Source organism: Dioscorea cayenensis, chromosome 5 (assembly GCF_009730915.1).
Source record: "Dioscorea cayenensis subsp. rotundata cultivar TDr96_F1 chromosome 5, TDr96_F1_v2_PseudoChromosome.rev07_lg8_w22 25.fasta, whole genome shotgun sequence".
In the NCBI taxonomy this organism is placed as follows: domain Eukaryota; kingdom Viridiplantae; phylum Streptophyta; class Magnoliopsida; order Dioscoreales; family Dioscoreaceae; genus Dioscorea; species Dioscorea cayenensis.
The window spans coordinates 4,501,810-4,524,240 of NC_052475.1; the positions used below are offsets into that span (position 1 = coordinate 4,501,810).

The following is a 22,431-nucleotide window of genomic DNA, read 5'->3' on the forward strand; positions in this document are numbered from 1 at the left end:
TTTGTTAGAGACTTTATTATAGCATACAAATCAATTAAGAACTTGATTACAAAAATAGACATGAAAGGAAATACAAACAAAAGTAATAAAAGGCCTTGCACACATTACAGTATCAAAGTTTAAAGAAAACTAGCCCAAAGGCATACAAAAATAAGCATAGATAACATTGTTTTGTATAACAGAGAAAAAGACCCAAATCACGAACTAAGCTGCAGCTTGCGTTTCAAAGTCAGCACTGTTCATGAATACGGCAATCGGATTTCCGGGCGAAGGAGGATTCTGATTTAGCAACGAAATGTGAGGGCCGGCTTTACGACGAGCAGAATCATCTGATGCTGACAAAATCTCAACATGGTCAAGACCCAGTTGCCTCTTTATCAAGTCGATATTTTCTTGAAGAACATCGATCTCACCAAATGGTAGCTTCAAATCAAGTGCTCGGGGACCAACAGTAATTGCCTCATCCTTCTTAAACCTCAAGAAAGGCATACAAAGCTTCTGAATCTGTTTAAAGTTCGCATCTTGTCCTACATTGCTTTGTTTTAAAGCTTCCAGAATCTCTTGGTCAGGCTTGAATGATAGTTTTTCAGCATCGAATTTACTTTTTAGTATGGTCAAGCACTCTTCCTTCCATCCATCATACTGTTCATTTACGTAAATAAGACCGGCATTGAACTTGTTTTCCACTGCCGGAGAAGCAGCAGCGCCCTTTTTAGGCTTCTTAGAGCCAGAAACTTGCTTCTGGAGCAGTTTTCTCATCAACACGATCGTGTCCTGTAGATATTTGTTTGCACTCTTAAGAGTAAGATCTGGTGACTCTGCCGTTGGCCAACCTGCATTTACGACAAAACCATCCTTCTTCAACAGATTTTTCCATACATGCTCGGCATAATGTGGACAAATGGGAGTGATAAGTCTGGTTTGCACATCCATGAACCGCCACAACAAGTCTCGATCCATTCCCCCTGAGCCACAGGAGAATCTATATTCATCTCTAGCAGCTTGAAGATCATAAAAGCCTGTCTTGAGAGCTTCCCTGAACATAAAATCTTGGTAGTGTTGCTCAGTCAATCTGACGGCAATATTTATTTCATTGGTAAACACACGATCCGCGTAAGTAGCAGGGCCACCTACTCGCAAAGATGATTCGGAGGCCAATACTTCTTCCATCCATGTGAGCTCCTTTGTTAGCCTCAATATTGCAGCATTTGCAGTTTCAAAGACAAAGTTTGCATCATCCAAGCCATCCCCTGCATCTGCCAGAGAAAACCTAGTGGCATCAGAGGAGAACTCCTCTATAGCCTGCCGAAGAGTTCTGAAATTTCCTGTGGACTTGGACATCTTCTCAGAATTAAGCATGATGTGGCCATTGCAACGGAAACCGCAAGGCCACTGGTGCTTTGGCAGGATTGCTGTGTGGTTATAAATGCAAAAGGTGAGGTGGTTTTGGATCAGGTCTTTACCTGAAACGCGGAGATCAAAGGGATACCAATACTCAAACTCTTGCTTCATGTTGCTGAGGATAGAACTCGGGATGTCTGATACAGGGACTGGCCCACCACAGAAAATATAGTCCCAAACATCATCAGTCATCTGCTCGGGTTTTATCATTGAGGAACCAGACCCATACATATTCCCATTTTGCAGAAGATGAGCTACAGTATAATACGCCATGTAAAGAGTGGAGTCAGAAAGTGATTCCACTAGGAACTGCTCATCCCAGGGAAGGCGAGTACCAAGTCCAAATGACCGTGAACATGCCCACTGATTCAGCCAGCTCAATGTGTGTTCAAATCCATGTCGTGTTTCATCACTGTAGAGATTCATGCCGGATAAACAAGCTTCTGCCTTCTCCTTCCACTCAGCCTCACCATAAGTAATGTACCACTGATCTGTGAGGGCCACAACACACTCATCACCAGATCGAGACATGACTTTCTTCTCAGGCTCACTGTACATCACTGCTTGGTCGGTTTCCAGAAGCACATTCCTGATCAATGGTTTTGCTTCTTGAACTTTCTTCCCTTTGAACTCCCCAACCAGCATTGAACCATCAGTAAAACCTTTCAAATATGTTAGCCTTTTTGCTTCAGCAAGCTTCTCCTTGTCATTCTGGCTCTTGATCTTGAGATCAATGCAGACTTTCTCTGCTGCTTTGTCTCCGAATTCAGGAATGTTGATGATTGGTACAACTTCAAAAGGTAACACCCACTCATCTTTCACCCCAAACTTGGACCTCAGAGCTGGTTTTGATTTCAAGTCTTGTAAAGCCATGTAATCATCAGGAGAGTCACTGGGCACACTTGTTACAATACCTGTACCCTTGTCTGTCAAGATTGTGAGCATGGGTAGTGAGTAAATAATCTCATTAAAAGAAAGAGGAGATTTCAATGGCAGACCAATCAAATCACGGCCAGACAGCTCAAGCAAGCAAGTCGGCTTTTCTGGAACTCTAGATAACTTCTGATAAGCAAGATTAAGTGCAGCCCTCTGTGTAATGATGAAGACATCAGTATCATTTATTTCAAAAGCCCCATACTTCCCATCTGGCAGCACCCATGAGTTTGTTTGTCCATACATTGTTTCTGGCCTCAAAGTGGCGGCTGCCAAATACACCTTCTTACCTTCCAAGACCTTCAGTTTTGATGTGAAAGGAGGAACAACTTCCATTTTTATCAGAACATAATCTTGCGGCTGAACTCCTTCACCAGATGCTCGATCATGGTCTGCGCATGGCTGCCCATCCAACGGGGAATAAATAGTGTATCTCATATCCTTCACAATCTTCCCCATGCTCTTCAACTTCCTCATTTGCCACCGAACAAAAGAGTCATAAAATGGGTTCATGTCTGTCGTTATGAATGATCGCCTCCAGTCACAGCCCAAGCCAAAAGCTTTCAGGTCTGCTTCAGCAAGAGGCGGGAAATGCGTTAACCAATGATGTGGATCTGCGAACTTAGAAATTTCGCTCTCAGGAATCCCAAAACTCTTCATAATCTCCCACTGTGACTTATCACCACCGGATTTAGCAGCTGCCTTGGACCTCTTGCTTTTAAATTTATCAGGTGCAACCACAATGCCTTCATCACCATTGGTTTCCTCGGCAATGTCCTCAGCAGAATCATCCTCAGCTGATGGAAACAAAGGGGGGTTCCCATACTTTTGGATTTCCCGAGCAAGCTTGTCTGCTGATGCTTTGATCGGCATTCCAGTGCAGTGGAATGCAAAAGGCAAGAGTACATTTCGGCCACACAATCGATGAAAGGCAGCGCCAAACTCAAGCTTGGAGACAGAGAAAGCATGCCCCAAGTGCAATGAACCATTCATATATGGGTAGGGGAAGTTACCAAAGAACTTCTCCCCAGGCTCAGGAGGTTTGCTGCAGGAATCTGAATTGAAAACCTTATGCTCCTCCCAATGCTTCTGGACGTCAGATTGGATCTTGAGCAGTTGGTCCCTCCTTGCGAAACTCCTTCCCTCCCTCAGTGTTTGAGGCCATTTCCTCGTGATACCACCTATAAAGACAGGATGGCTCAAATCAGGAAATTCCTCTCAAACTGAATTAAGTGCACAGATAATCTGTTCCAATTTATGAGCGATAAAATCACAATTTGATTTGGAATTGAAATTGATAACAACCCTTTGACAAAATGAGGAAGCTAAAATTACAGTATTGATTCCTCAAATCTTGAAGAAAAAAATGCAACATTTCTTTTGCCAAGAGTATATCTAGGTTAACATAGGAAACAATTACAGAAAATAGATCCAATAAAACTCCAGCTTTGCCAGAGAACCTCAAGACCAAGCTCACGCATTAGCATTAAAAATAATAGAAAATAGAAAAAAAAAAGAAAAGAAAAGTGGAAACCAATGAAGAAAGCATATTAGAACATTAAAAAATATACCAAAACACGGTGCTTTTATGGAGAAGAACACATATAACATGAAGATTAGTATGGATAGCATTCAAGAAAAGAAACAGATAATCCCAATTTTCTTGCCTAGAAAAACAAAAAAAAAATCAGCAGCTGAAACACAAAAATAGAAGGGTTGCAACTTGGCACTAGCTAAACAAATCCCACCTCATTCAGTCTTTCTAGTTTACAATGGTGAACTAAGGAGTTCTACTGTAAGTGAAAATCAAGCAGAACTAACAAAAATACAGAAGAAGCACAAAAAAATTGACAAAAAAGCATTTTTTATAAAATTTGTTTCTCTGTTTCAGAGATAACATGTAGATTCGCATAGACTAAAACTAAAGGAAAACAATCCATCATCTGACATGATATCATCATCAATAACCAAACCAACATACTAGCCCAAACACAACAAAAAAAAAGGTGAAACTTTGAATAATAAACAAACCAGGACCTCAAATATATAGAACCACAAAGGTATACCTACAGAAAAACGTAACCTTTCTTTTCCCTGAGAACACATATAACAAGTAGATTTGTATGAACAGAAGTTAAGGGAAAAAAAGAAAAAGCAAACCCTCATCTTCGCATCAGGAATTTTGAGAACCAGACAGACACAACAGCAGCCAAACAAAAAAAAAGTCCAACTTTGCATCAAAAGCCAAATCAGAACAGAAAATCATAAAGAATCAAAATCAAATACTAAACCAAAAAAAGAGCACTTTGAAAATCAGCCAACAAATAAAATAAAGCGCAAGATTACAAGCTACAAAAATTGGTGGGAATCTAACAAAAAAGAATCGAATAGAGGAATGCAAATTTGGTGTGCCACTACTTAGATTGATCAAAGATTGGCTACTGACCTCGATGGAAATCTAGATCTAAGCGTCGCGCTTCTGAGAAGGCGCTTCAACAAAGCCAGCCGTTCCAGAACCAGAGAGAGCTCTTCTCTCTCTCTCTCTCTCTCTCTCTCTGTAGCACTCCAGGGTTTTATCATTCTAATATTCCATTATAAAGGGTTTTTTTTTTCATAACTTAACTTTACTAGGAAATCCCTCAACTTATTATAATTACATTCACACCCTTCTTTATTAAAAATTTAAAAATGATTTATAAAATTTCACTGAAACATTACTTAGAACAGTGAATTCTTATTTAAATTAGGTTTAATCCCTTGTATGGTCCCTCTAAGTAGGTCAAGTTGGCTCTTTAGTTCCCCTGTATTAATTTGGTCATGGAGAGTACTTTTATTAGTTTTGATTGAGAAATCTCAATCCACACCCTTAAGTGACGTTGGTTTTATTATTTTAGATTGACAAAGCAAACCATTATAGTTGGAGGTGTTGTTCTGTAAGTTGAGAAGGAGGTCATTTGAGCTAAAGCTCATGGATCGCTTGGATCTAGGGACAAACGGTGGCTTAGTTTCACCGTCGAGTATATCTTGAACGATGCTGCGTATTGCTAGTCTCACCACGATGTTAGGGTTAGACTAGAGCATGCCAATTCGACGAGCAACACTCTGTCACGCCCCAGCCCGAAAGCCAAGTCCACTGACAGGCCTACCCGCATCCAACGGGGTTGGACCCCACCAGGTGCAAGGCCTCAGATCACAGATCTAGTCAGAGTCAACACCAACAAATAAACAAGGAACAATAGTATAGAAATACAAACAAAATAACAGTAAATAGACGTAATACAAGTATGGGCTTTTAGTAGCCCTACAAAAATACAAAATGCCACACTTTACAGTTTAAGACCAGAATATAGACAATAAAAATCTCATTCAACAGATAATGACTACGAGGTATACAACTTCTACGTTCAGTTACTAAAAGAAGACAAATACAAAAAATAAACCCAAGTACACCGCAATCCGAAGCTTACTCGCCACCTGAAAAAGGAAACAACAGAGTACATGAGCCACAAGGGCCCAGTAGGATCGCAAAATAACAAAAAAATACATAGGTAACTATAGAAATAATTATATATCAAATAGAAATACAAAATATACTCAGAATACAGAAAAATAATCATAATACAAAAATATTCAGAATACAGAAAAATACTTGAAAACCAGAATTATACATTTCCTTGACTAATAAACATAATCAACAGCTCGAAGCTGGATCTTCGACTGTGAAGTTGGAACAGATAGAATATCAACAGTTGAAGTCGGATCTTTGACCATAGTCGAACGGACATGCATGTCCGGTAGCGCTATTACAGAAAACATATGTACATGGCTATGACTTACTTCTCTCTACTTGGGCAAGTTGCCAGAAGTGGAAATGTACTAAAAACCCGCAAGAATATAGAATACATACTGTAAAATACAGAATAAACCATTTTATAATATAAATAAGTAAATAACAAATAACAAAATAATACTATAATACCAACAAAAATAATACCAGAATTTCACAAAAAAATAACTTTATAAATATTTAAATAATTAACCATACACCAGAACTACGGAGTTATATGGGTGCGAGAGCCTACCTGGCTTTGGACTACAAAGTTGGGTTCCTCAAATGCTACCGGATTTAATCCTCAATTAAAACTCAAGGTCTGAAGCTAGGGTCACTCTGATGAAAATATCCTATAGTAAGAATAAAATTAACTCTTAACCCAAGGACTAAAACCTAACTGACCACAACTCAAGGCTTGAAGAGGGTAGACCAATCAACAACCAAAAACTCAAGAACAGAAATCCAATAATCATAGTTTATAAATATATCCAAACATTAAATATAAGAATATATATATATATATTGTTAGTTCCGGAGGGGTAGGTGTGTGTAAAGTTTTTCGCTAAACTCACTAGTAATGAAGGCATACACTCACAATCAAGCATCCAAGAAAGAGACACACAATATGGTCACCCAGTTGGGCAAACCCTTGTCTACATCTGGGGGGCAAAGCCAGGAGAAACAATCCACTAAAAGAGGTTAGGTATGAAGAGTACAAACACACTCTTTCACCCTTACAATGACAAAGAAAACCTCTCTTAAGATTGCCCGATGCCCACACTCCTCAACCCTCACCAAAGGGTCTTTTCCTTGCGTGGATCATCCTAAATCTTTAAGTAGGGTATCTTTATATAGACGCATCAACATCTCAATAGATCCTCCTCTTTTAGACTTCTCTGCGGCTTTCTAACTTGGACACCTTCCAAAGTTAGATATTGCAACACCCAGTTGCAACATTGCCCACCTTGGTGAACATAACTGAGTTCTAGCCTAGTTGCAACTGAACTTGCGACACCTTCAACCTCCCGGTTCCTTTAGTTCACTTCGTAGTAGTTTACTCGTCTCGAGCTCCTCCTGCATGTAACTGCTTCCCTCCTCACGTCATTTCAGCAAGTCTCCTCTCCCGAGGGTCGCACCCACCAAGGCGCAAACAACCATCTCACCAAAGATAGCTACAAAAGATCTCATGATCTTTTTTCTAAACTTGGTTCAAGTTTGGTCTTCCCATATGATCTTCATTTGAATTATGGATATATTGTTACTAAACTTAATCTCTTCTCATCCAAGTTTAGCCTTCAATATCTTCCAAGCATGATCTCCAATCATCCATGCTTGGGTCTTCAAATTTTCAATCAATCCTCAACTAATCTTCAATCAATCTTCTTGAATAGCTCCATCCATAATTAGCCTTCTTACTATCTTTTACTCCATGATGATCTTCTCCTAATAAAGAATAATTCCTCTCTTTTTAAAATAGATCTTTCATAAAAAGAGTTTACCAAAGATATGATTTATCATTCCGGATCTTGGAAAATATAAATAAAATCATACCTAAGATAAAACTTACCCTTTTTAATGAGATCCCTTTACCTTGATGTTCTTCTGAAAAATAATTATTCTTCAATAGAACCAATGAAAGAAAAATCTCTAGACAAATATACTTCATCATGATCTTCTAGCCCATCACGCATTTAGCCTCATCATCTTCCTTGTCAGTTCTCCTTTTTGCCAAGTTATAATTGTCATGCCACATCTTTTTGCCACGTCAACTCTAGCTTGTCATATAATTCCAATCCAAGTCTTCAGAACTAACATATATATATATATATATATATATATATATATATATATATATATATCAGCAAGGATATCAACATACAAAAAAATATTTTCCAAAAAGATAATACATGTAAGTATTACATCACACACACACACACACACACACACACACACATTCCAGAAAAACTCAGTAATAAAAACCACCAGTAAGTTGAGAAAATACACAAATATGTGAACACACTTACACAAGTTTCAATATAAATACACTTAAAACATATAAACAAGGTGGCAAGCACATAACCCAAATTACATATAAATATACAAAAGCAAAGCTTTAGAGCATAAACACGAAAGTTCACCACAACAAATAAGAGGCTAAAAGGCTTTAGAAAGGCAGCAGGTTCACAACACAAAAAGACTAAAACAACCTCAAGCAAACGAGAAAGGAGCATGCAACCAAGATCAAAGCAACTAATAGCCTCACTAGATCAAAACATATAACGCAACAACGAGGTCACCTACCTCTAAACTTGACGATGAATAGCCGGTGGAGATGCGTCTTCAGCTTCCAAAAACCAAACTGAGATGCTTCTTTTTTCAGACACCGAAAAAAAAATTCTAGGGAAAGATTAGGTTGATGAAGAAAAAGAAGAAGAGCAGTGGTAAAGTAGCAAGCTCCCACCTTCCCTTACTTTAACAATTCTCAATGCAGCTCAGAAACCTCCAATTGTTTCAGCCACTCAAAAAGTTAAGCTTAAGCTTCCAATAATTTCCTCCAAAGAAACAATTAAACCCCCCAAAATCAGCCGACCAGATCCTTGTTGTAAGGGTACATTTACGTGGGGTCCATTTCTTAGAAAAAAATTTCTTGACTAGAGAATGTTGTTCTCACACACTCTCCTCACCTCCCTTTGCTTGAACTTGCCGCCCATTCTCTCGTCCATGGTTGCTATTGAACGCTATTAGCGTCATTGTAAATGCAACGCTTTTATGACAATGAGAGCCCTAATCTCAGGGACAATTCCTTTATAGACAATGCCAAAGATACCGTGGCCAATAATATATACTGGAGGAGTTGAAGGAGTAAGTGGTGGTGTTGAGCTTTTTGTAGTTGAAGTCTCGCATAACGTTGACGATCTTGGGGGCAGTAGTTAAGTTCTCTAATTTCTTAAAAGATTTTGATCTTCATGCGAAGCCCCAGAATGTGACGTCAGCACAAGAAGCTACCATAAAAAGGTCGTATGTTGCTACTTCGGCCATCGTCGTTGGACCTTGGTGGCTAAGGTGGTTGCTTTGGCAGGATGATGAGGTCGTAATCATCATCATTCCATTATTCTTTAGACTCTAGACAATGGAGATTGACATTAAAGGGGCGAATGAAAGTGGTGGTGAAGTAATAGTTGGAGTGGAAGAAATAACCAATAGCGAAGGTGGCGACAGAGCCGGAGAAGAAGAGAATGTCCACCATTAGATAATGTGAATCTCGATGCTGCCTTGAGTAGAATTGGAGAAGCCAACGGACATGGAATCATGGATGAATTGGGAATGATCGACGGGAAATTAGAGAGTAGGGACGGAAGGGAAAATGGTGGAGTAGGAGATGAAAACCCAAAGAACGCCATGGTCATAGAACTCGATCCAAAGAGTTAATAAGATCGCCGCTTTTCAAGTTGATACCGGTGGAGTCAAGATTGGTTACCAAAGAGGAGACTATGCTTCCCAGAATGACGATGACATGCTTGCCATTGATACTAGGAAACTCGACATAGGTAGTGTCAAATTTCAGCTTCCATTACTCACTTAATTAGTTTTAGTTTGTTTTTTATAATATTTTCATAAGAGAAAAGGCCACTTCAGCAATTTTTCATGGGAAAACTAACCTCCATTAAAGTATCGATTGTGATTTCTCAATTGAAATAATAGGACTTTCCATGGCCAAATTGAAATAAGAGGATTAAAAGGGTAACTTGATCTACTTAGAGGGATCATATATGGAATTAAACCTTTAAAGTATAAATAAGCAAACTTAGAGTCGAATCCCTCAGAGTCGAATCCCTTGATGGACAATATATTATGTAAAACCATAGAATATTGTAGAAATACTATAGTTGCGCTTGTCATCTTTGTTAAAAAAATATATAGAAAAATTGATATTAATATAAATTTAATTACTTGCTAATTGTTTTTAAATTTTTTCTAATTTTTAACTGTTTTAAAATTTAAATTTTCTACAATGACTAATTTGAAAAGTAATTTTTTTTTTATATTTACCCCAAAATTTTTTTAATTAAACCTATACTTTAATTCTAATCATTATGTCATGATCGTAGTTCGAGATTATTTGAATTTTATTAAAAATACATAAATTAACAATATGATCTGATTAGTAATTTTTTAAAAAAATATATATTTATTAATTGCAATGTGCAATATTAGCTAGGAGTAATATCTGAATTGGTCTCTTTATTTTTTTCTCTTTTTTTAGTCTCTCTACTCTTGAAAATAATTCTACTTAGTCCTTCTACTCTAAAATAGACCAATTATTAGTTGTATTTTTCAAGAGTAGAGAGACTAGATGAGAAGAGATTAGAGGTAGATGGACTAAATTTGGTCATTTTCAAGAGTAGTAGGATTAGTGGGGTGTATTTCTGAGTAGAGGGATCAAAAAAGAAGAGAAAGAAAAGTAGAGAGACTAATTAGGGTATTATACATGATGATAATTTTCCATTTAACCAGAAAATAATAAAAATTACAAGCGGAAGTTTTACTGGGTAACAAAAATTGAAATTTCAAACTTCTGGGGATCAAAAAATAATTTTCTTTAATTAATTTAATACAAATTTATAAAATAGTTAAATCATTCCCATAAAAAAATCAATCTTTTTGGCCTGAGAAATCCTGGTTGTGTGTTCTGCCATTGGAGGAGCTTCCGAGCTTGATGGTTTGGATGGCACCTTGTTCTTCTCTTCCTTCCCACTTCCCACACTCTCTTCATCACCAATCCACTCACCTCCCCATCTCCACCCTCAACTTCTCATCTGGAAACTTGTTGTTCTCCACAAGAGGTAATCATCTCCCATCCAGAACCAGGTTCCATACAAACTTTGCCAGAAGTGATACTGATGCCAACCAAAGCTCCCAATCTGTTCAAGGGGATGCTACAAGTGTGGCAACTCCATCAAGCAGCTTCCTTTCTGTCCTATGCCCTCTTCTCAAGTTCTTTGGTGTAAGGATTCATTTGCTTCATTTATATGTCTACTTACATGATTTTGTGTCGTTGAATGCTTTCTTTCTAATTTTACTGATTTCTATGTATTGGTTGATTTTATTGGTTTGGTGATGGCTGTCATTGTTTATCTTGAGTCCAATACTTTGAAATGTATTGTTTCTGTTGATATTGGAGGCAGGTAATTGTTCTTGTTCTTGTCTTGTAAGAAAGGGAGAGAAGTTAATTATCTATGCAATGTTAGAACTTGGATGTAAGTATACTTCTTTGAAGTCTTGGTATGTCTGTCACTGGAAAGCTTGTTAGTTGTTGCTCTTGAGATGTTTATAGAATCTGTTGTTCAAAGAGGGATTTTCAATGCTATTTGGAAATTAAAATCTATGTTGTTTTGTTCACAACAGGGCGGTGATCCTTCTCAAGAACGAAATGAAGTTTTTGAGGTACATTCTCTGATTAGGGGTCCTTATGTTTTGTGGCATAAGAAATTTGGAATCTTATCTTTGTTGTGTTATTGGTTCTTTGTATGCTGTAGTTAACATCCATTGCCAAATAAAAACTGAAGTAGTAACCTCATTAGCTTCTACTTGAATGTGAGAGACTTTATTGTGTTTTTCCCCTTCAACAGGTTGTGACATCTTCGTTATCTAGTTTTGCAAGACTTCCTTGGGGATCGAAATCTTTAGTCAGTAGCTCGTACAGTGAAGAACCAACAATAAATCCTTCACCATACTTACAACTGTATGAATTTGGTAATTTTCTTGTTTTGATCACAGAGAGGAATTACATATTTTTTATCAAATCTTTCTCTAAATTTTCCTTTTACTGTGTTGCCTACTTGATCCTAATGAGAATTTCCTCTCTCCTCCACACTCCAAAAGTCATTTTTACATATAATTAAGATGGACAGTTCAATAGCTCTCACCAGCAGAACTTTCAATAATAAGAAAACCTTTCATTTGCCAAATTTCATATGACATGCTTCTTCATATGTTTCATTGCACTCTTTTTGGTTTGTGAACAATTATTTACCATCTTTGTTTTGGGAGCCCTCCCACCATGAGGGTTTATGATTCACAATAAGAAATTTTTGGAAATTTTGTTTGGAAACAGAGGCATGCCCCTTTTGCAGGAGAGTTCGAGAGGCAATGACTGAGCTAGATCTTTCTGCTGAGGTACACAAGCACTGGATCTATCAATTGATCAGTCTTTTTCTTCCTTTGGCAAGTAATGCCCAGAAGACAGACAGTTTTTATGCATTACAAATTTGCATTTAGAATTTTTCCGTCTCATAATGTGAGTTAAAAGGAACTCTCACATTGAGTTTCCAGATTCGTAGTATATAACTTTTAATGATCAAAAACATAGGTTTTTAGGTTTCATATATCTGAATTAATGCTTGATTAACGTCCAGGTATTTCCTTGCCCTAAAGGATCCTTGAGACATAGAACTATAGTCCGTGAGATTGGCGGGAAGGAGCAGTGAGTATTTTTATCAAGTTTGCCAAGTGAATGTTTTTCTTGGTGTTGGAATTATAAACTATGTTGCTGCATGTCGGTGGTCTTTATTTTTAGCGAAGGATATCTTACTGACTATCATATCTGTTGCTATTTAGATTGAATATATCAAAACATAGTAATGCTTGTATCTCTCTGTCCATAAGACAAATTAATTTTTAATTTCTTCTGGCCATTTGATTATTGTGTCGTTCTTTGTAACTTTGTATGAAGTGATAGATGGCTCATATGCTTACGTAATAGGAAAGACAAATATGGTTTTCTATGATTCATTAAATTCCAATTAATTTTTTGTATATATTGTTGTTTCACAAAGGTGCGACCCTAATTAGATTCTGAAATATTACACTGCAGGTTTCCTTTCATGATTGACTTAAACACTGGTGTCTCATTGTACGAAAGCGGTAACTGATCAAGCTATTTTATGTTCTAATTCTTCAAAGCTTTTAGTTGAATGTGTAGAGTTGTCGGGCATTATTTATTTTGTCATGATTGTTTAAAATTTCTTTACTAGAGATAGGTTTCTCTGTTGAAAGTTCTCTTTGCAAACCTTGTAGATTTAAGTGATGGCCATTCTATTGAGCTCTACTGTAGCCACATATATGTTATATTATATGCAATAGCTTCCTGCTCCTCAGAGCTTGAGGTTGTTATTATCCATTTACCTGACCATCATTTCTTTTTCTATTTTAATTTGACAAACATTATTGTTCAGATGCCTAAGTCTATAATTATTATTATGCATAATTAGTTAAAGTCCTCTTTGCGCTTAGTTTGCAGTGTTATTAGCAAGAATGTCCCTTGAACAAAGCTCATTTAACTATGCAATGATCGAAATTTCAGTGATCCTCAGATGGAGTGTAGAGTGGGTTTTCCACCTAAAATCTAAACCTTGGAAGATATCATTTTTCTTATGAGTTCTCAATAAAACGTATTTTAAATAAATCTTATGATTAAGATCATGTTGCATTAAATTTATTGTAAGTATTTTTGTGTAAGTATTTTGTTACGTAACTGATATCCAATTTTTCCCACCATTATAGGGGATATTGTTAAGTACCTTTTCCAGCGGTATGGTCAAGGAAGACAACCATCTTCTGGGCTCTTAGAGAGGTACTATGGCTTCTTGCCAGTGGTTTTTGGAGATCACTTGGTATTGATACTAAAAATTAAATTTTATTCTTTGTTTTGCAAAAGATATGTTTCTTAAATAATTTATGGCAATCTACAGTCCAATTCCCAGCAGAAATGATAATATATATTTAATGTTTTATATTTAGTTGAAAATGCATTTTTAGTCCCTAAACTCTATATTAATTTTTGGTGCTTGAAGGAAGAAGGAATAGTTCCTAAATAGAAAAGGTGTGCAGTTTTATTTTCTATTTTTTTTTTTTAAAATGTTATTTAATTTTTGAAGTGAAATGAACACTTTTTCCTATCAGCGATTGATGTGAGTTTTTTTTGGTATAGTTAAGTGCATTTATTCTGTGGCTATAAGAAACCAATGCCAAACTTTAGGAACATAACACTGATTATCATCTCAAATTCTTGATAGATATAAAGCCAAAGTTTGTTGGAGATGCTTCCACAATTTAGATTAATTTTCTGAGTAAACCTGAGTTGTTTGATGGACAAATAATGAATGTGAGTGGCAAGAAATGCTTGGGCGGTAAAACTCTTGTTTAAATCAAAAGAACTGAAACATTGTTATGTTCACTGCAGTTAGTAATTGTATGATGATAGCTTGTTCATTTCATGAATATGAAATCTTATACTGTTTCTGAATTTGTTGTAATTATAATATTGCAGCACATTATTAACAGGATGGGTACCGACTCTTCTCCGAGCAGGCAGAGGGATGACAATTTGGGACCGAGCAGCAAAGAAGCTGCCTGAACAAAAGATAGAACTTTTCTCATATGAAAATAATCCAGTGAGTTTTTAAAGTTATTACTTTAGATCACCTACATTGCGGCATGACACAGTCTTGCTGTGCAGTATGCTAGGATAGTTCGTGAAGCACTCTGCGAACTCGAACTTCCTTACATTGTCCATAATGTGGGACAAGGGTCGGCTAAATCTGAATTGCTCATCAGGTTATCAAGTTCGAAAGAGGTAATACTTGAAAGAACGTCAATAAAGATACTTCAAGAAGGAAAATGGTAACCAGTAATTTTTATTTATGTGTTTCAGGTGCCGTATCTTGTGGACCCAAACACGGGTGTTCGGATGGGAGACTATAAGAGGATTTTATCAGTATTTATTTCAGGAATATTCTGATAAGTAGTTTGTTTAAGCTGATAAATGTACATATTTTCTTCTCTGTTATTTTATAACATCAAAACACCAAGGTTTTATATATCAAACTAATTCTGCATTTGTATCACATAAAAGCTCAGTGGCAAATCATTCTTACATTTGATAATTCAAGAAGACTGAAAAGATACAAACTCAAGACCTGAATTAAAGCATTGTAAGAATTACATTTACTGCCAAATAGTTACTTCAGTTTGAAAAATTCAGGCCGTGAAACTATAATTCAGTTTATAAGGTGTTTGTCATGGTTTATTTATGCTGGAACGACTTCGTGTTCTGAAGCAGCAATGGCTGAAGTTAGATGGGCACGCCTGCCCTTAATGAATCTCCGGTGGAACACATCAAAGCTATTACACTTGATTGCTTCCCTTATAGAGCGGAAAAACTCTAGGTAATGGTGTGTGTTGTGTCTGCACATTGTTTGAAAGAAAAAAATTAGTTTGACACGTCGAAATATCGAAATGGAAATAAGTAAAAAACGCTAAATAAAAACATGTTTACATTTCGAGCAGGATTTGGGCGAGCATTTCATGAACATTGAGCAGATGATTGATGTAAGCACGAGTGTGATTCTGGCATGTAAAACATTGACAATTGCTGACAATCGCAGAGGTGTCTTTCCTGTAAGAAAAAATTCATATCATGATGATGAGATTTTTAGTTTTTATAGAAATCACTGATTTAAAAATTTTTCAACTTGAGAATGATGAATCTTGATACATTCAGAATATATGAATGACAGGTTCAACACTTGTACATGAAAAAAAGTGCTGAAAGCGATCAGATTGAGAAGATGCTGCTTGAAATCACACACCTGTAAATTGTTGCTCGTAGATTAATCTTTGTACCATCGCTGCCTATATCACTAAGCTGTGAATCGAAGGCACCTTTTTCCATGTTGTCAAGTGGAAATACAAGAGCAAATCCACCAGCAGTAAGATGGTAAACATACCTGAAATTGTGCTTGCAGGTTAATACGTTCATGTAATAGACAATGGGAAAAATACACTAAAAGAATGGTGTGCGCTTACGTGGAGTCAAAGAGATCAATACCAGCCGCAACACCCTGCAAGACCTCCTCTATAAGGGGGATAAACAACATGAATGTGCTATGATTGTCAACATATAGTGGTACTCTTACATTATTTATGAGTTACGGAAAGGAAGTTCAGCAAAGTAGAGAAGACCAGGAGAGCAAATGAAAAAGCTTACTGTTTGTGGTTCATTAGGCAAAGGATTCTAGATATCAATGGGGCTTCCTGTATCACTGAAGCTTGATTGATTGGATTTCAATCAGGTTCTTGCAAAATATGTTTAGATAGATACATGAAAGCAAAAGTTTCTGTTGACTAATGACTGCTATGGCTTTCGCTTAAATAGAATAAAGCTGATAAATAAAATGATTAAGAAATCTGAAATGTATCACTGCAGTAATAGAAGAAACCAACTATTGTGGCAAATGAAACCAAGAAATCACAGAAATACTGAAAATAAGAATGCCAGAGGAGTGTAAAAATAGTTGGTTGTGTTTGTGTGGGGTGGGGGATTGTTTAATCAGCTAATAATATCGCATAGAGGACACTAGATGTTGTACTGTTTGCACCTTTTGGTTCATGAATCATCTTTAACTGAGCAGCAACATAAATAATCTATGTTTGCACCTTTTTGGTTTGTGGATCATCATTAACAGAGTAGAAAAATTAATAAAGAAAAGAGAAGACTTGTTTGCACAAGAACTAATAGCAGTTAAACATTGCCTTGCAGGTGTAATATACAATCCTCAAATTGTGATACCTAATAAGCATTACTCCTTTCTTAATGATGTTTTGACGAGTGTTTTGTACGATATATATACCTGGGAGGCCAAATCCAGATATCATCCGCAATTTTTGCTCTGGCAAGCTATCCTGAAATATATAAAAAAAAAGACGTTAACAAACCAAGAAGCTAAAGACATTGCTTCACTAGATCAATATATAAATAAAAGACGTTAACAAACCAAGAAGCTAGATCAACATACTTCTCAAATTCCTAAGGAATGCCCAATGTAAAAGTTAAAACAAGCGCATCATAGAGATAGATGCAACCAAAAAGATACAATTGTCAAAAGCATAGCAGGGTAAGGATATGAATGCATGGAACACCCAGCAACGAAAAAGCCATGGAACACAACTAACAAACTCATTAAAGTGCAAGTATTATCATACTGGATCAATGGAGTAACATGAATGTGGTAACACTGATTAAGTAATAACATTAACAATATGGCACCCACCAAAAATAAAATAAAATAAAACCATTGTTCAGAATTTCAAAACATAATTCTTCATAGTTGTCATTTAAAGACTGGGCAATTGAGGGAAGTGAAAAAAAAAAATTTTCAAGTTGTAGAAGTACAGCCAGTGGTTCAATTGAGGCTAGCTCATAATGAGACAATTAATTGTTCTAAAAGTTAAAGATTAAATGCATCAATAAAATAACTAAATACAAGCATTGTTAGTATCAATACAATGTTATCCTTCTGTAACAAAAAGACAATACAAATATATCATAAAATGAGAAATATTGTAACTAAGTATATTATATCTACAAAATAATTATTTACAGCTCATTAAATATAGCATCTGTAATCATTTAATACTAAAGAAGAAGAATATCGCACATCATAGCAGAAGCAAGATTTCCAGGAAACTGATGGAGGATTTTTTTGTAGATGTATGCCATGTCCTTCAATTTCATTTACGTTTATCAAATATTACATGGACAATTACAAACTATCAGCTCACCAGAAAATTGATAAATCAGCTCAAGTTTAAACCCCTTTGAAATATTAAGCAATATATCTAAGTTTCATATTATAGAAGCTTGCATTGGGAAAGTCACTCACAATAACTGCATTAAGCAAAGATGGACGCTCTTCCATATTTTCTCCAAGTCCAAAACCTCCAATCCAGAAACCTAAAAACATTACCCGCGAATAGCTGAGTAATTGAACCACCAACCAGACTCAACTAAAGAGAATGTAAGCAAGAAAAAGAACAGTTAATGTTGTTCAAAAACCCAAGGAGCAGGATAAGTTATAAATCTTTGTTAGTTCATAGATGAAAAGATTCTTTGCATTCATCAAATTCTTAAACAAATGCTTAGAGTAGATGTGCTTCAGAAGTTGAGCTTCTGGATGGGTAACTATCAAAAAATGCTCCCATTTAGTAGTCTGGAAATTGTAAAGCTTTAGTGTTGCATGTCTTACACAAGCAAGAGAGAAATATATGCTGTGTGGCTTCATCAATCACTTGGTTAAATGAGGGAATAATAGTCCTCCAGCAATTACTTGGTGATGAGAGAAAAATAGTTTATCCTTATATGTGGCTTAATCTTTTTTGCATCTTCTGGAACAACTCTAGTTTAATTTTCACCAGATAAATTTTTTCTTAGAAATCTTGCTCTTGCTATGATGTGCTAATTTTTCCTATGTGGGAATTTTATTGTGAATGGTGTCACCTCCAGCCATCTCAATATTAACTCATTTTTCTGGATTTATATATTGCGTTTATTTATGCTTGCATTAAGCATGGTAAAACAACCAATTTATAATAAAATTTTCTGGCCATATTTTCTTGATAATTTTGTTTTCCTCCCAATGGTTATCTGCATATGGAGCACAAATGATAGAAGACAGATTAAAAGAAATGGGCAATTTGGGTTCCTAGCAGTGCTACTATATCTACTTTTGGAACTGATTTGGTGGCTAATATATCTCGCCAAGTACAGCTAGTTTATAGAAGGTGAATTTTATTAAGACGAAAGGTGACACCATTCAACAATCTTATGCATATTAGCAAAAAATACTGAATTACATTTCATATAAATATTTTCACGTACAAATGTAATTAAGACAATAGCAAGAACACTTGTCACCTGCAACATTTCTCTTAGACACTTCAGTAGCGCAACGTTCCCGTTCCTGCTTGCTGGTACCCCCTACAATAGATCCTAACATAGAAGATCCACTGGCCTGAATTTGAGAAATACAAAAAAATCCGAACAGAGAAACATATACATCAGCAGAATAAACAAGCGGATAGTGTTCGCAAAAAAATTGAACAAATTACTTCAAGTGATGATAACAGCACGGTGATGTTGGCAAATGGGAACAAGAAATTAATCATTGAATAATCTAACTCAAGTGGAATGTTTGTTGCTATAATCATACAGCAAATGACTCACTATAAAGATGAAGAATTAGACTTTGTCCATCGGACTCTCTGGAGGTGAATCTGATGGAAAAAATACACTTAAGATGCTAAAATGACACAAAGGAAGAAAAAAATGCTTTTAAAAAATTAAAAGTAAAATTTGAAAGGCTATAGAAGGGAGAAACAACATTAATTTTTGTATCTCCATAGAGTTCCAATGGTTCTACTCATCTTATATGGATATCACAAAAGAAACACAACTAGTTTGGGCATATATATAAATGAACAAAACGTTGAAATGTTCACAGAGAGAAATAAACTTAAATGGCTTACCGGGTCAAGAGCAAGACAATCATCAAGCCAACGAAGTGTTCGATCCACAGAAGTCTTATTTCTCTTCTCAGGAACCCAAGCCGGCACTTCATCAGCAAGACTAGCCCAAAGATTGGGCTTCTGGGAAGATATCAGTTCCATGTACTTTGCAGGGCTAATCTGAAGACAAAAATACTGAATAGTTTTAACTTGTCCAACAGAACAAGAAATGAATCCAAGCCAACTTCATGTTTACATGTCGACGACCCGTGGGAGTCTCGAAAGAAGCTCCAAGCTTGTTGGCACTATCACTCTCCGGAAGGCACTCAACACAATCCCTAGGTGATGCTACAAAGACATGATCATGCAATCCCAGCATCTGATGCAACCCTCCAACATTCAAAATACTAAGTGGCGGTGGGCAATCATAACTGCAAATCAAAATCTAGTCAAACAACATTACAACAAGAACTCATGGCCCGAAAACACAAGCAAAATTATACTCTACATTGGAGAATTCAACAAGGAATACTCTCCAAGTTTGTGTTTTTTTCATAGGTTTCTGACATCTAAGGTTAAGATAAGGGCATAATAAACAAGCTTACAACCAGAAATCAGGACCCAAAACCATGAATGACACCAAACCATACATTGGAGAATTCAATAATAGATACTCTTCAAGTTCACATCTTTTATTCAAACAAGTTTACCACCAGAACTCATAGCTAAAAAACACAGAATAGGATACACTCCTACATTGGAAAGTTCAATGAGAGATACTCTTTAAGTCTACATCTCTTTATAGATTTCTGACATCTAAGGTTGACATGGGTGCGTAAAAAACAAGATTATAACGAGAACTCATGGCTCAACAACACAAACGAGGCTATAGTCTATAACGGAAAATTCAACAAGACATACTCTTCAAGTTCACATCTTTTAGCCAAACAAGGCCAACATGGGTGCTTAATAACTACAATATAAGTTCATATATCGCCTTTGGCATTTCACCAAACACCCTGTGGGCATGCTGCCTCCACAAGTGATTGCTCAAACAAAGTACAGCATTTCACCGAACATATAGAGCATACATCCACAGACAGAGTTGATGAGCAAAACAAAGATAAAGAAACAAGAACAAAGAGAAAAGCTTACAAATGGAGAGGGCTGGAGTGGAGGAGGAGAGAATCAGGGAGGGGAAGAGAAGCAAGGAGATCGCGAGAGATGAACGTAGGAAGACCCTTGCGAGTCAAGAGAAGCAGCGCAGGGGTCTCCAGCGGGCTCGGCCAGTTGCCAGCGTAGAGCACGCTGGCGCGCGCGCCGCCGCAGCTTCTCGTCACTGTGAACCTCATTCTCCGGCTGCTCTCGCTCTTCTTTTGGCGCTTCCACCAGAGCTTTATTCTCGGATTTTTATTGAAAACGGATTCGGGTATTTCAGCAAAGGATCCGATAAGAAAAATAAATATTAATGAAGATTTTTTTATTTATTTTATTTTATTTTATTTTTACGTTTCAACCTCTGAAAGTAATTATATTACTAGTAGGGCGACCTGCGCTTATGGTTATATGTAAATTTATAAATAGTTGGTTTTCTAAATATATAAATAATTTTTTTATAAATTAAGTAAATTGGAGAGGTCTATAGTAAAATTAAAGATCATTTTTTAATTGAGGTATTTTGACTTTTAGATTATTTAAGCAAATGGTAATGAAGAAAAATATATGCAAGTGAGAATTTCATATTGTTTATAAAAAAAAAATTGATTTTCATGTTTCTAATGTCAGCCATAATAACTAATGAATGACATATTTTGTAGATTTATAAATAAATGTGTTAGACTATGTATGTAAATTAAAATAGTGAATAAAAATAGAAAATATGTATTTCGAAGAGGCTATTACATATTTTTCCCCCAATTTTTTCAATAAAAATAATTTATCGACCCATTCATTGCAAGCAATATAATACAAAAACGCTAGATATGTCATTGATATTTTCTATTTTAAATGGAACATTGAGATAAAGTTTTATGGAGAAATTTTTAAAAAAATGTATATATATATATATATTGATTGAATTATAAGATATAAATTTGATTAAATTATTATTGAATTTTCTTAGAAATGAATATATTTTCCTTGATGATGTTTGGATCAAAATTTAGAAGTTGTTCAATTGTTGTTATTGTAGTTTGTTATCAATTTGTTAATCGATTCAATTGCATATACCAATTGAGTATATATGAAAAATATGCTAGCTAATAATTCATTTGAGAATTAACGCTATTTGTGTTTACATATATATATATATATATATAAGTGTTTGATTACTTTCACAAAGGTCTTGATGAGCAGACTATATTTATGTTTTAAAACAATAAAATAAAATAAAAAACTGAGTTCATTAATAACAAAACTCACCTCACTTATCTTGTTATTTTAAAAAAATGCAGCTTTGATCTTACAATACAATATTGCAAGTGATCTAAAACATGTTTATTATAGTATTGAAGATGAAGGAAATGCATTTGATTGTCAAAAACTTTGCAAAATGGCGGTAATATTGATTGAATCATCATCATAACCATCAATCAAATGATTATGATCATCACTATTCTCCAAGTTGTACTCAAAATAATATTTATTCTGCTCTTCCAAAGGAGAAGGTGGTAGAGGCGGCGGTGGAGGTGGCGGTGGAGGAGGTGTAGAAGGCATAGTCACAACATATAGTAAAAATTAGTCCGGGCTCTATCAATACCACTCAAGGTGATTGATGCTATGTCATAAGCTATTGCTGCTTCTTCCGGTGTATCAAATGTGCCTAACCAGTGTCTTGTCCTAGTATAAGGGTTTCTAAACTCCGCTGCATAATGTTCCCATGGTCTCCTTCGTACTCCTAAGTACTCCGTCGATGCTCTAGA

The 22,431-nt window shown here is 36.0% G+C and overlaps 3 protein-coding genes across 3 annotated transcripts; 1 reads left to right on the forward strand and 2 right to left on the reverse strand.

The window, feature by feature from the left end:
- Positions 1-24: 24 nt before the first annotated feature.
- Positions 25-4,900, reverse strand: LOC120260951 (leucine--tRNA ligase, cytoplasmic-like). The gene is made up of 2 exons (XM_039268548.1): positions 4,781-4,900; positions 25-3,515 (listed from the first exon to the last, which is right to left on the reverse strand). Exon 2 carries the CDS (start codon positions 3,325-3,327, stop codon positions 205-207), a length of 3,123 nt encoding a protein of 1,040 aa, XP_039124482.1. The 5' UTR covers positions 3,328-3,515; positions 4,781-4,900; the 3' UTR covers positions 25-204.
- A 5,930-nt stretch (positions 4,901-10,830) lies between these two features.
- Positions 10,831-15,145, forward strand: LOC120261397. The gene is made up of 10 exons (XM_039269276.1): positions 10,831-11,171; positions 11,573-11,611; positions 11,797-11,920; positions 12,282-12,343; positions 12,583-12,650; positions 13,041-13,090; positions 13,730-13,799; positions 14,496-14,619; positions 14,685-14,801; positions 14,880-15,145. The coding sequence occupies exons 1-10, from the start codon at positions 10,884-10,886 to the stop codon at positions 14,964-14,966; spliced, it is 1,029 nt and encodes a 342-aa protein (XP_039125210.1). The 5' UTR covers positions 10,831-10,883; the 3' UTR covers positions 14,967-15,145.
- LOC120261396 (queuine tRNA-ribosyltransferase accessory subunit 2-like) lies at positions 15,039-20,891 on the reverse strand. Its single transcript, XM_039269275.1, has 10 exons — positions 20,666-20,891; positions 19,767-19,941; positions 19,532-19,690; positions 18,921-19,017; positions 17,890-17,960; positions 16,858-16,909; positions 16,034-16,082; positions 15,817-15,954; positions 15,504-15,623; positions 15,039-15,412 (listed from the first exon to the last, which is right to left on the reverse strand). Exons 1-10 carry the CDS (start codon positions 20,860-20,862, stop codon positions 15,256-15,258), a joined length of 1,215 nt encoding a protein of 404 aa, XP_039125209.1. The 5' UTR covers positions 20,863-20,891; the 3' UTR covers positions 15,039-15,255.
- Positions 20,892-22,431: the final 1,540 nt, after the last annotated feature.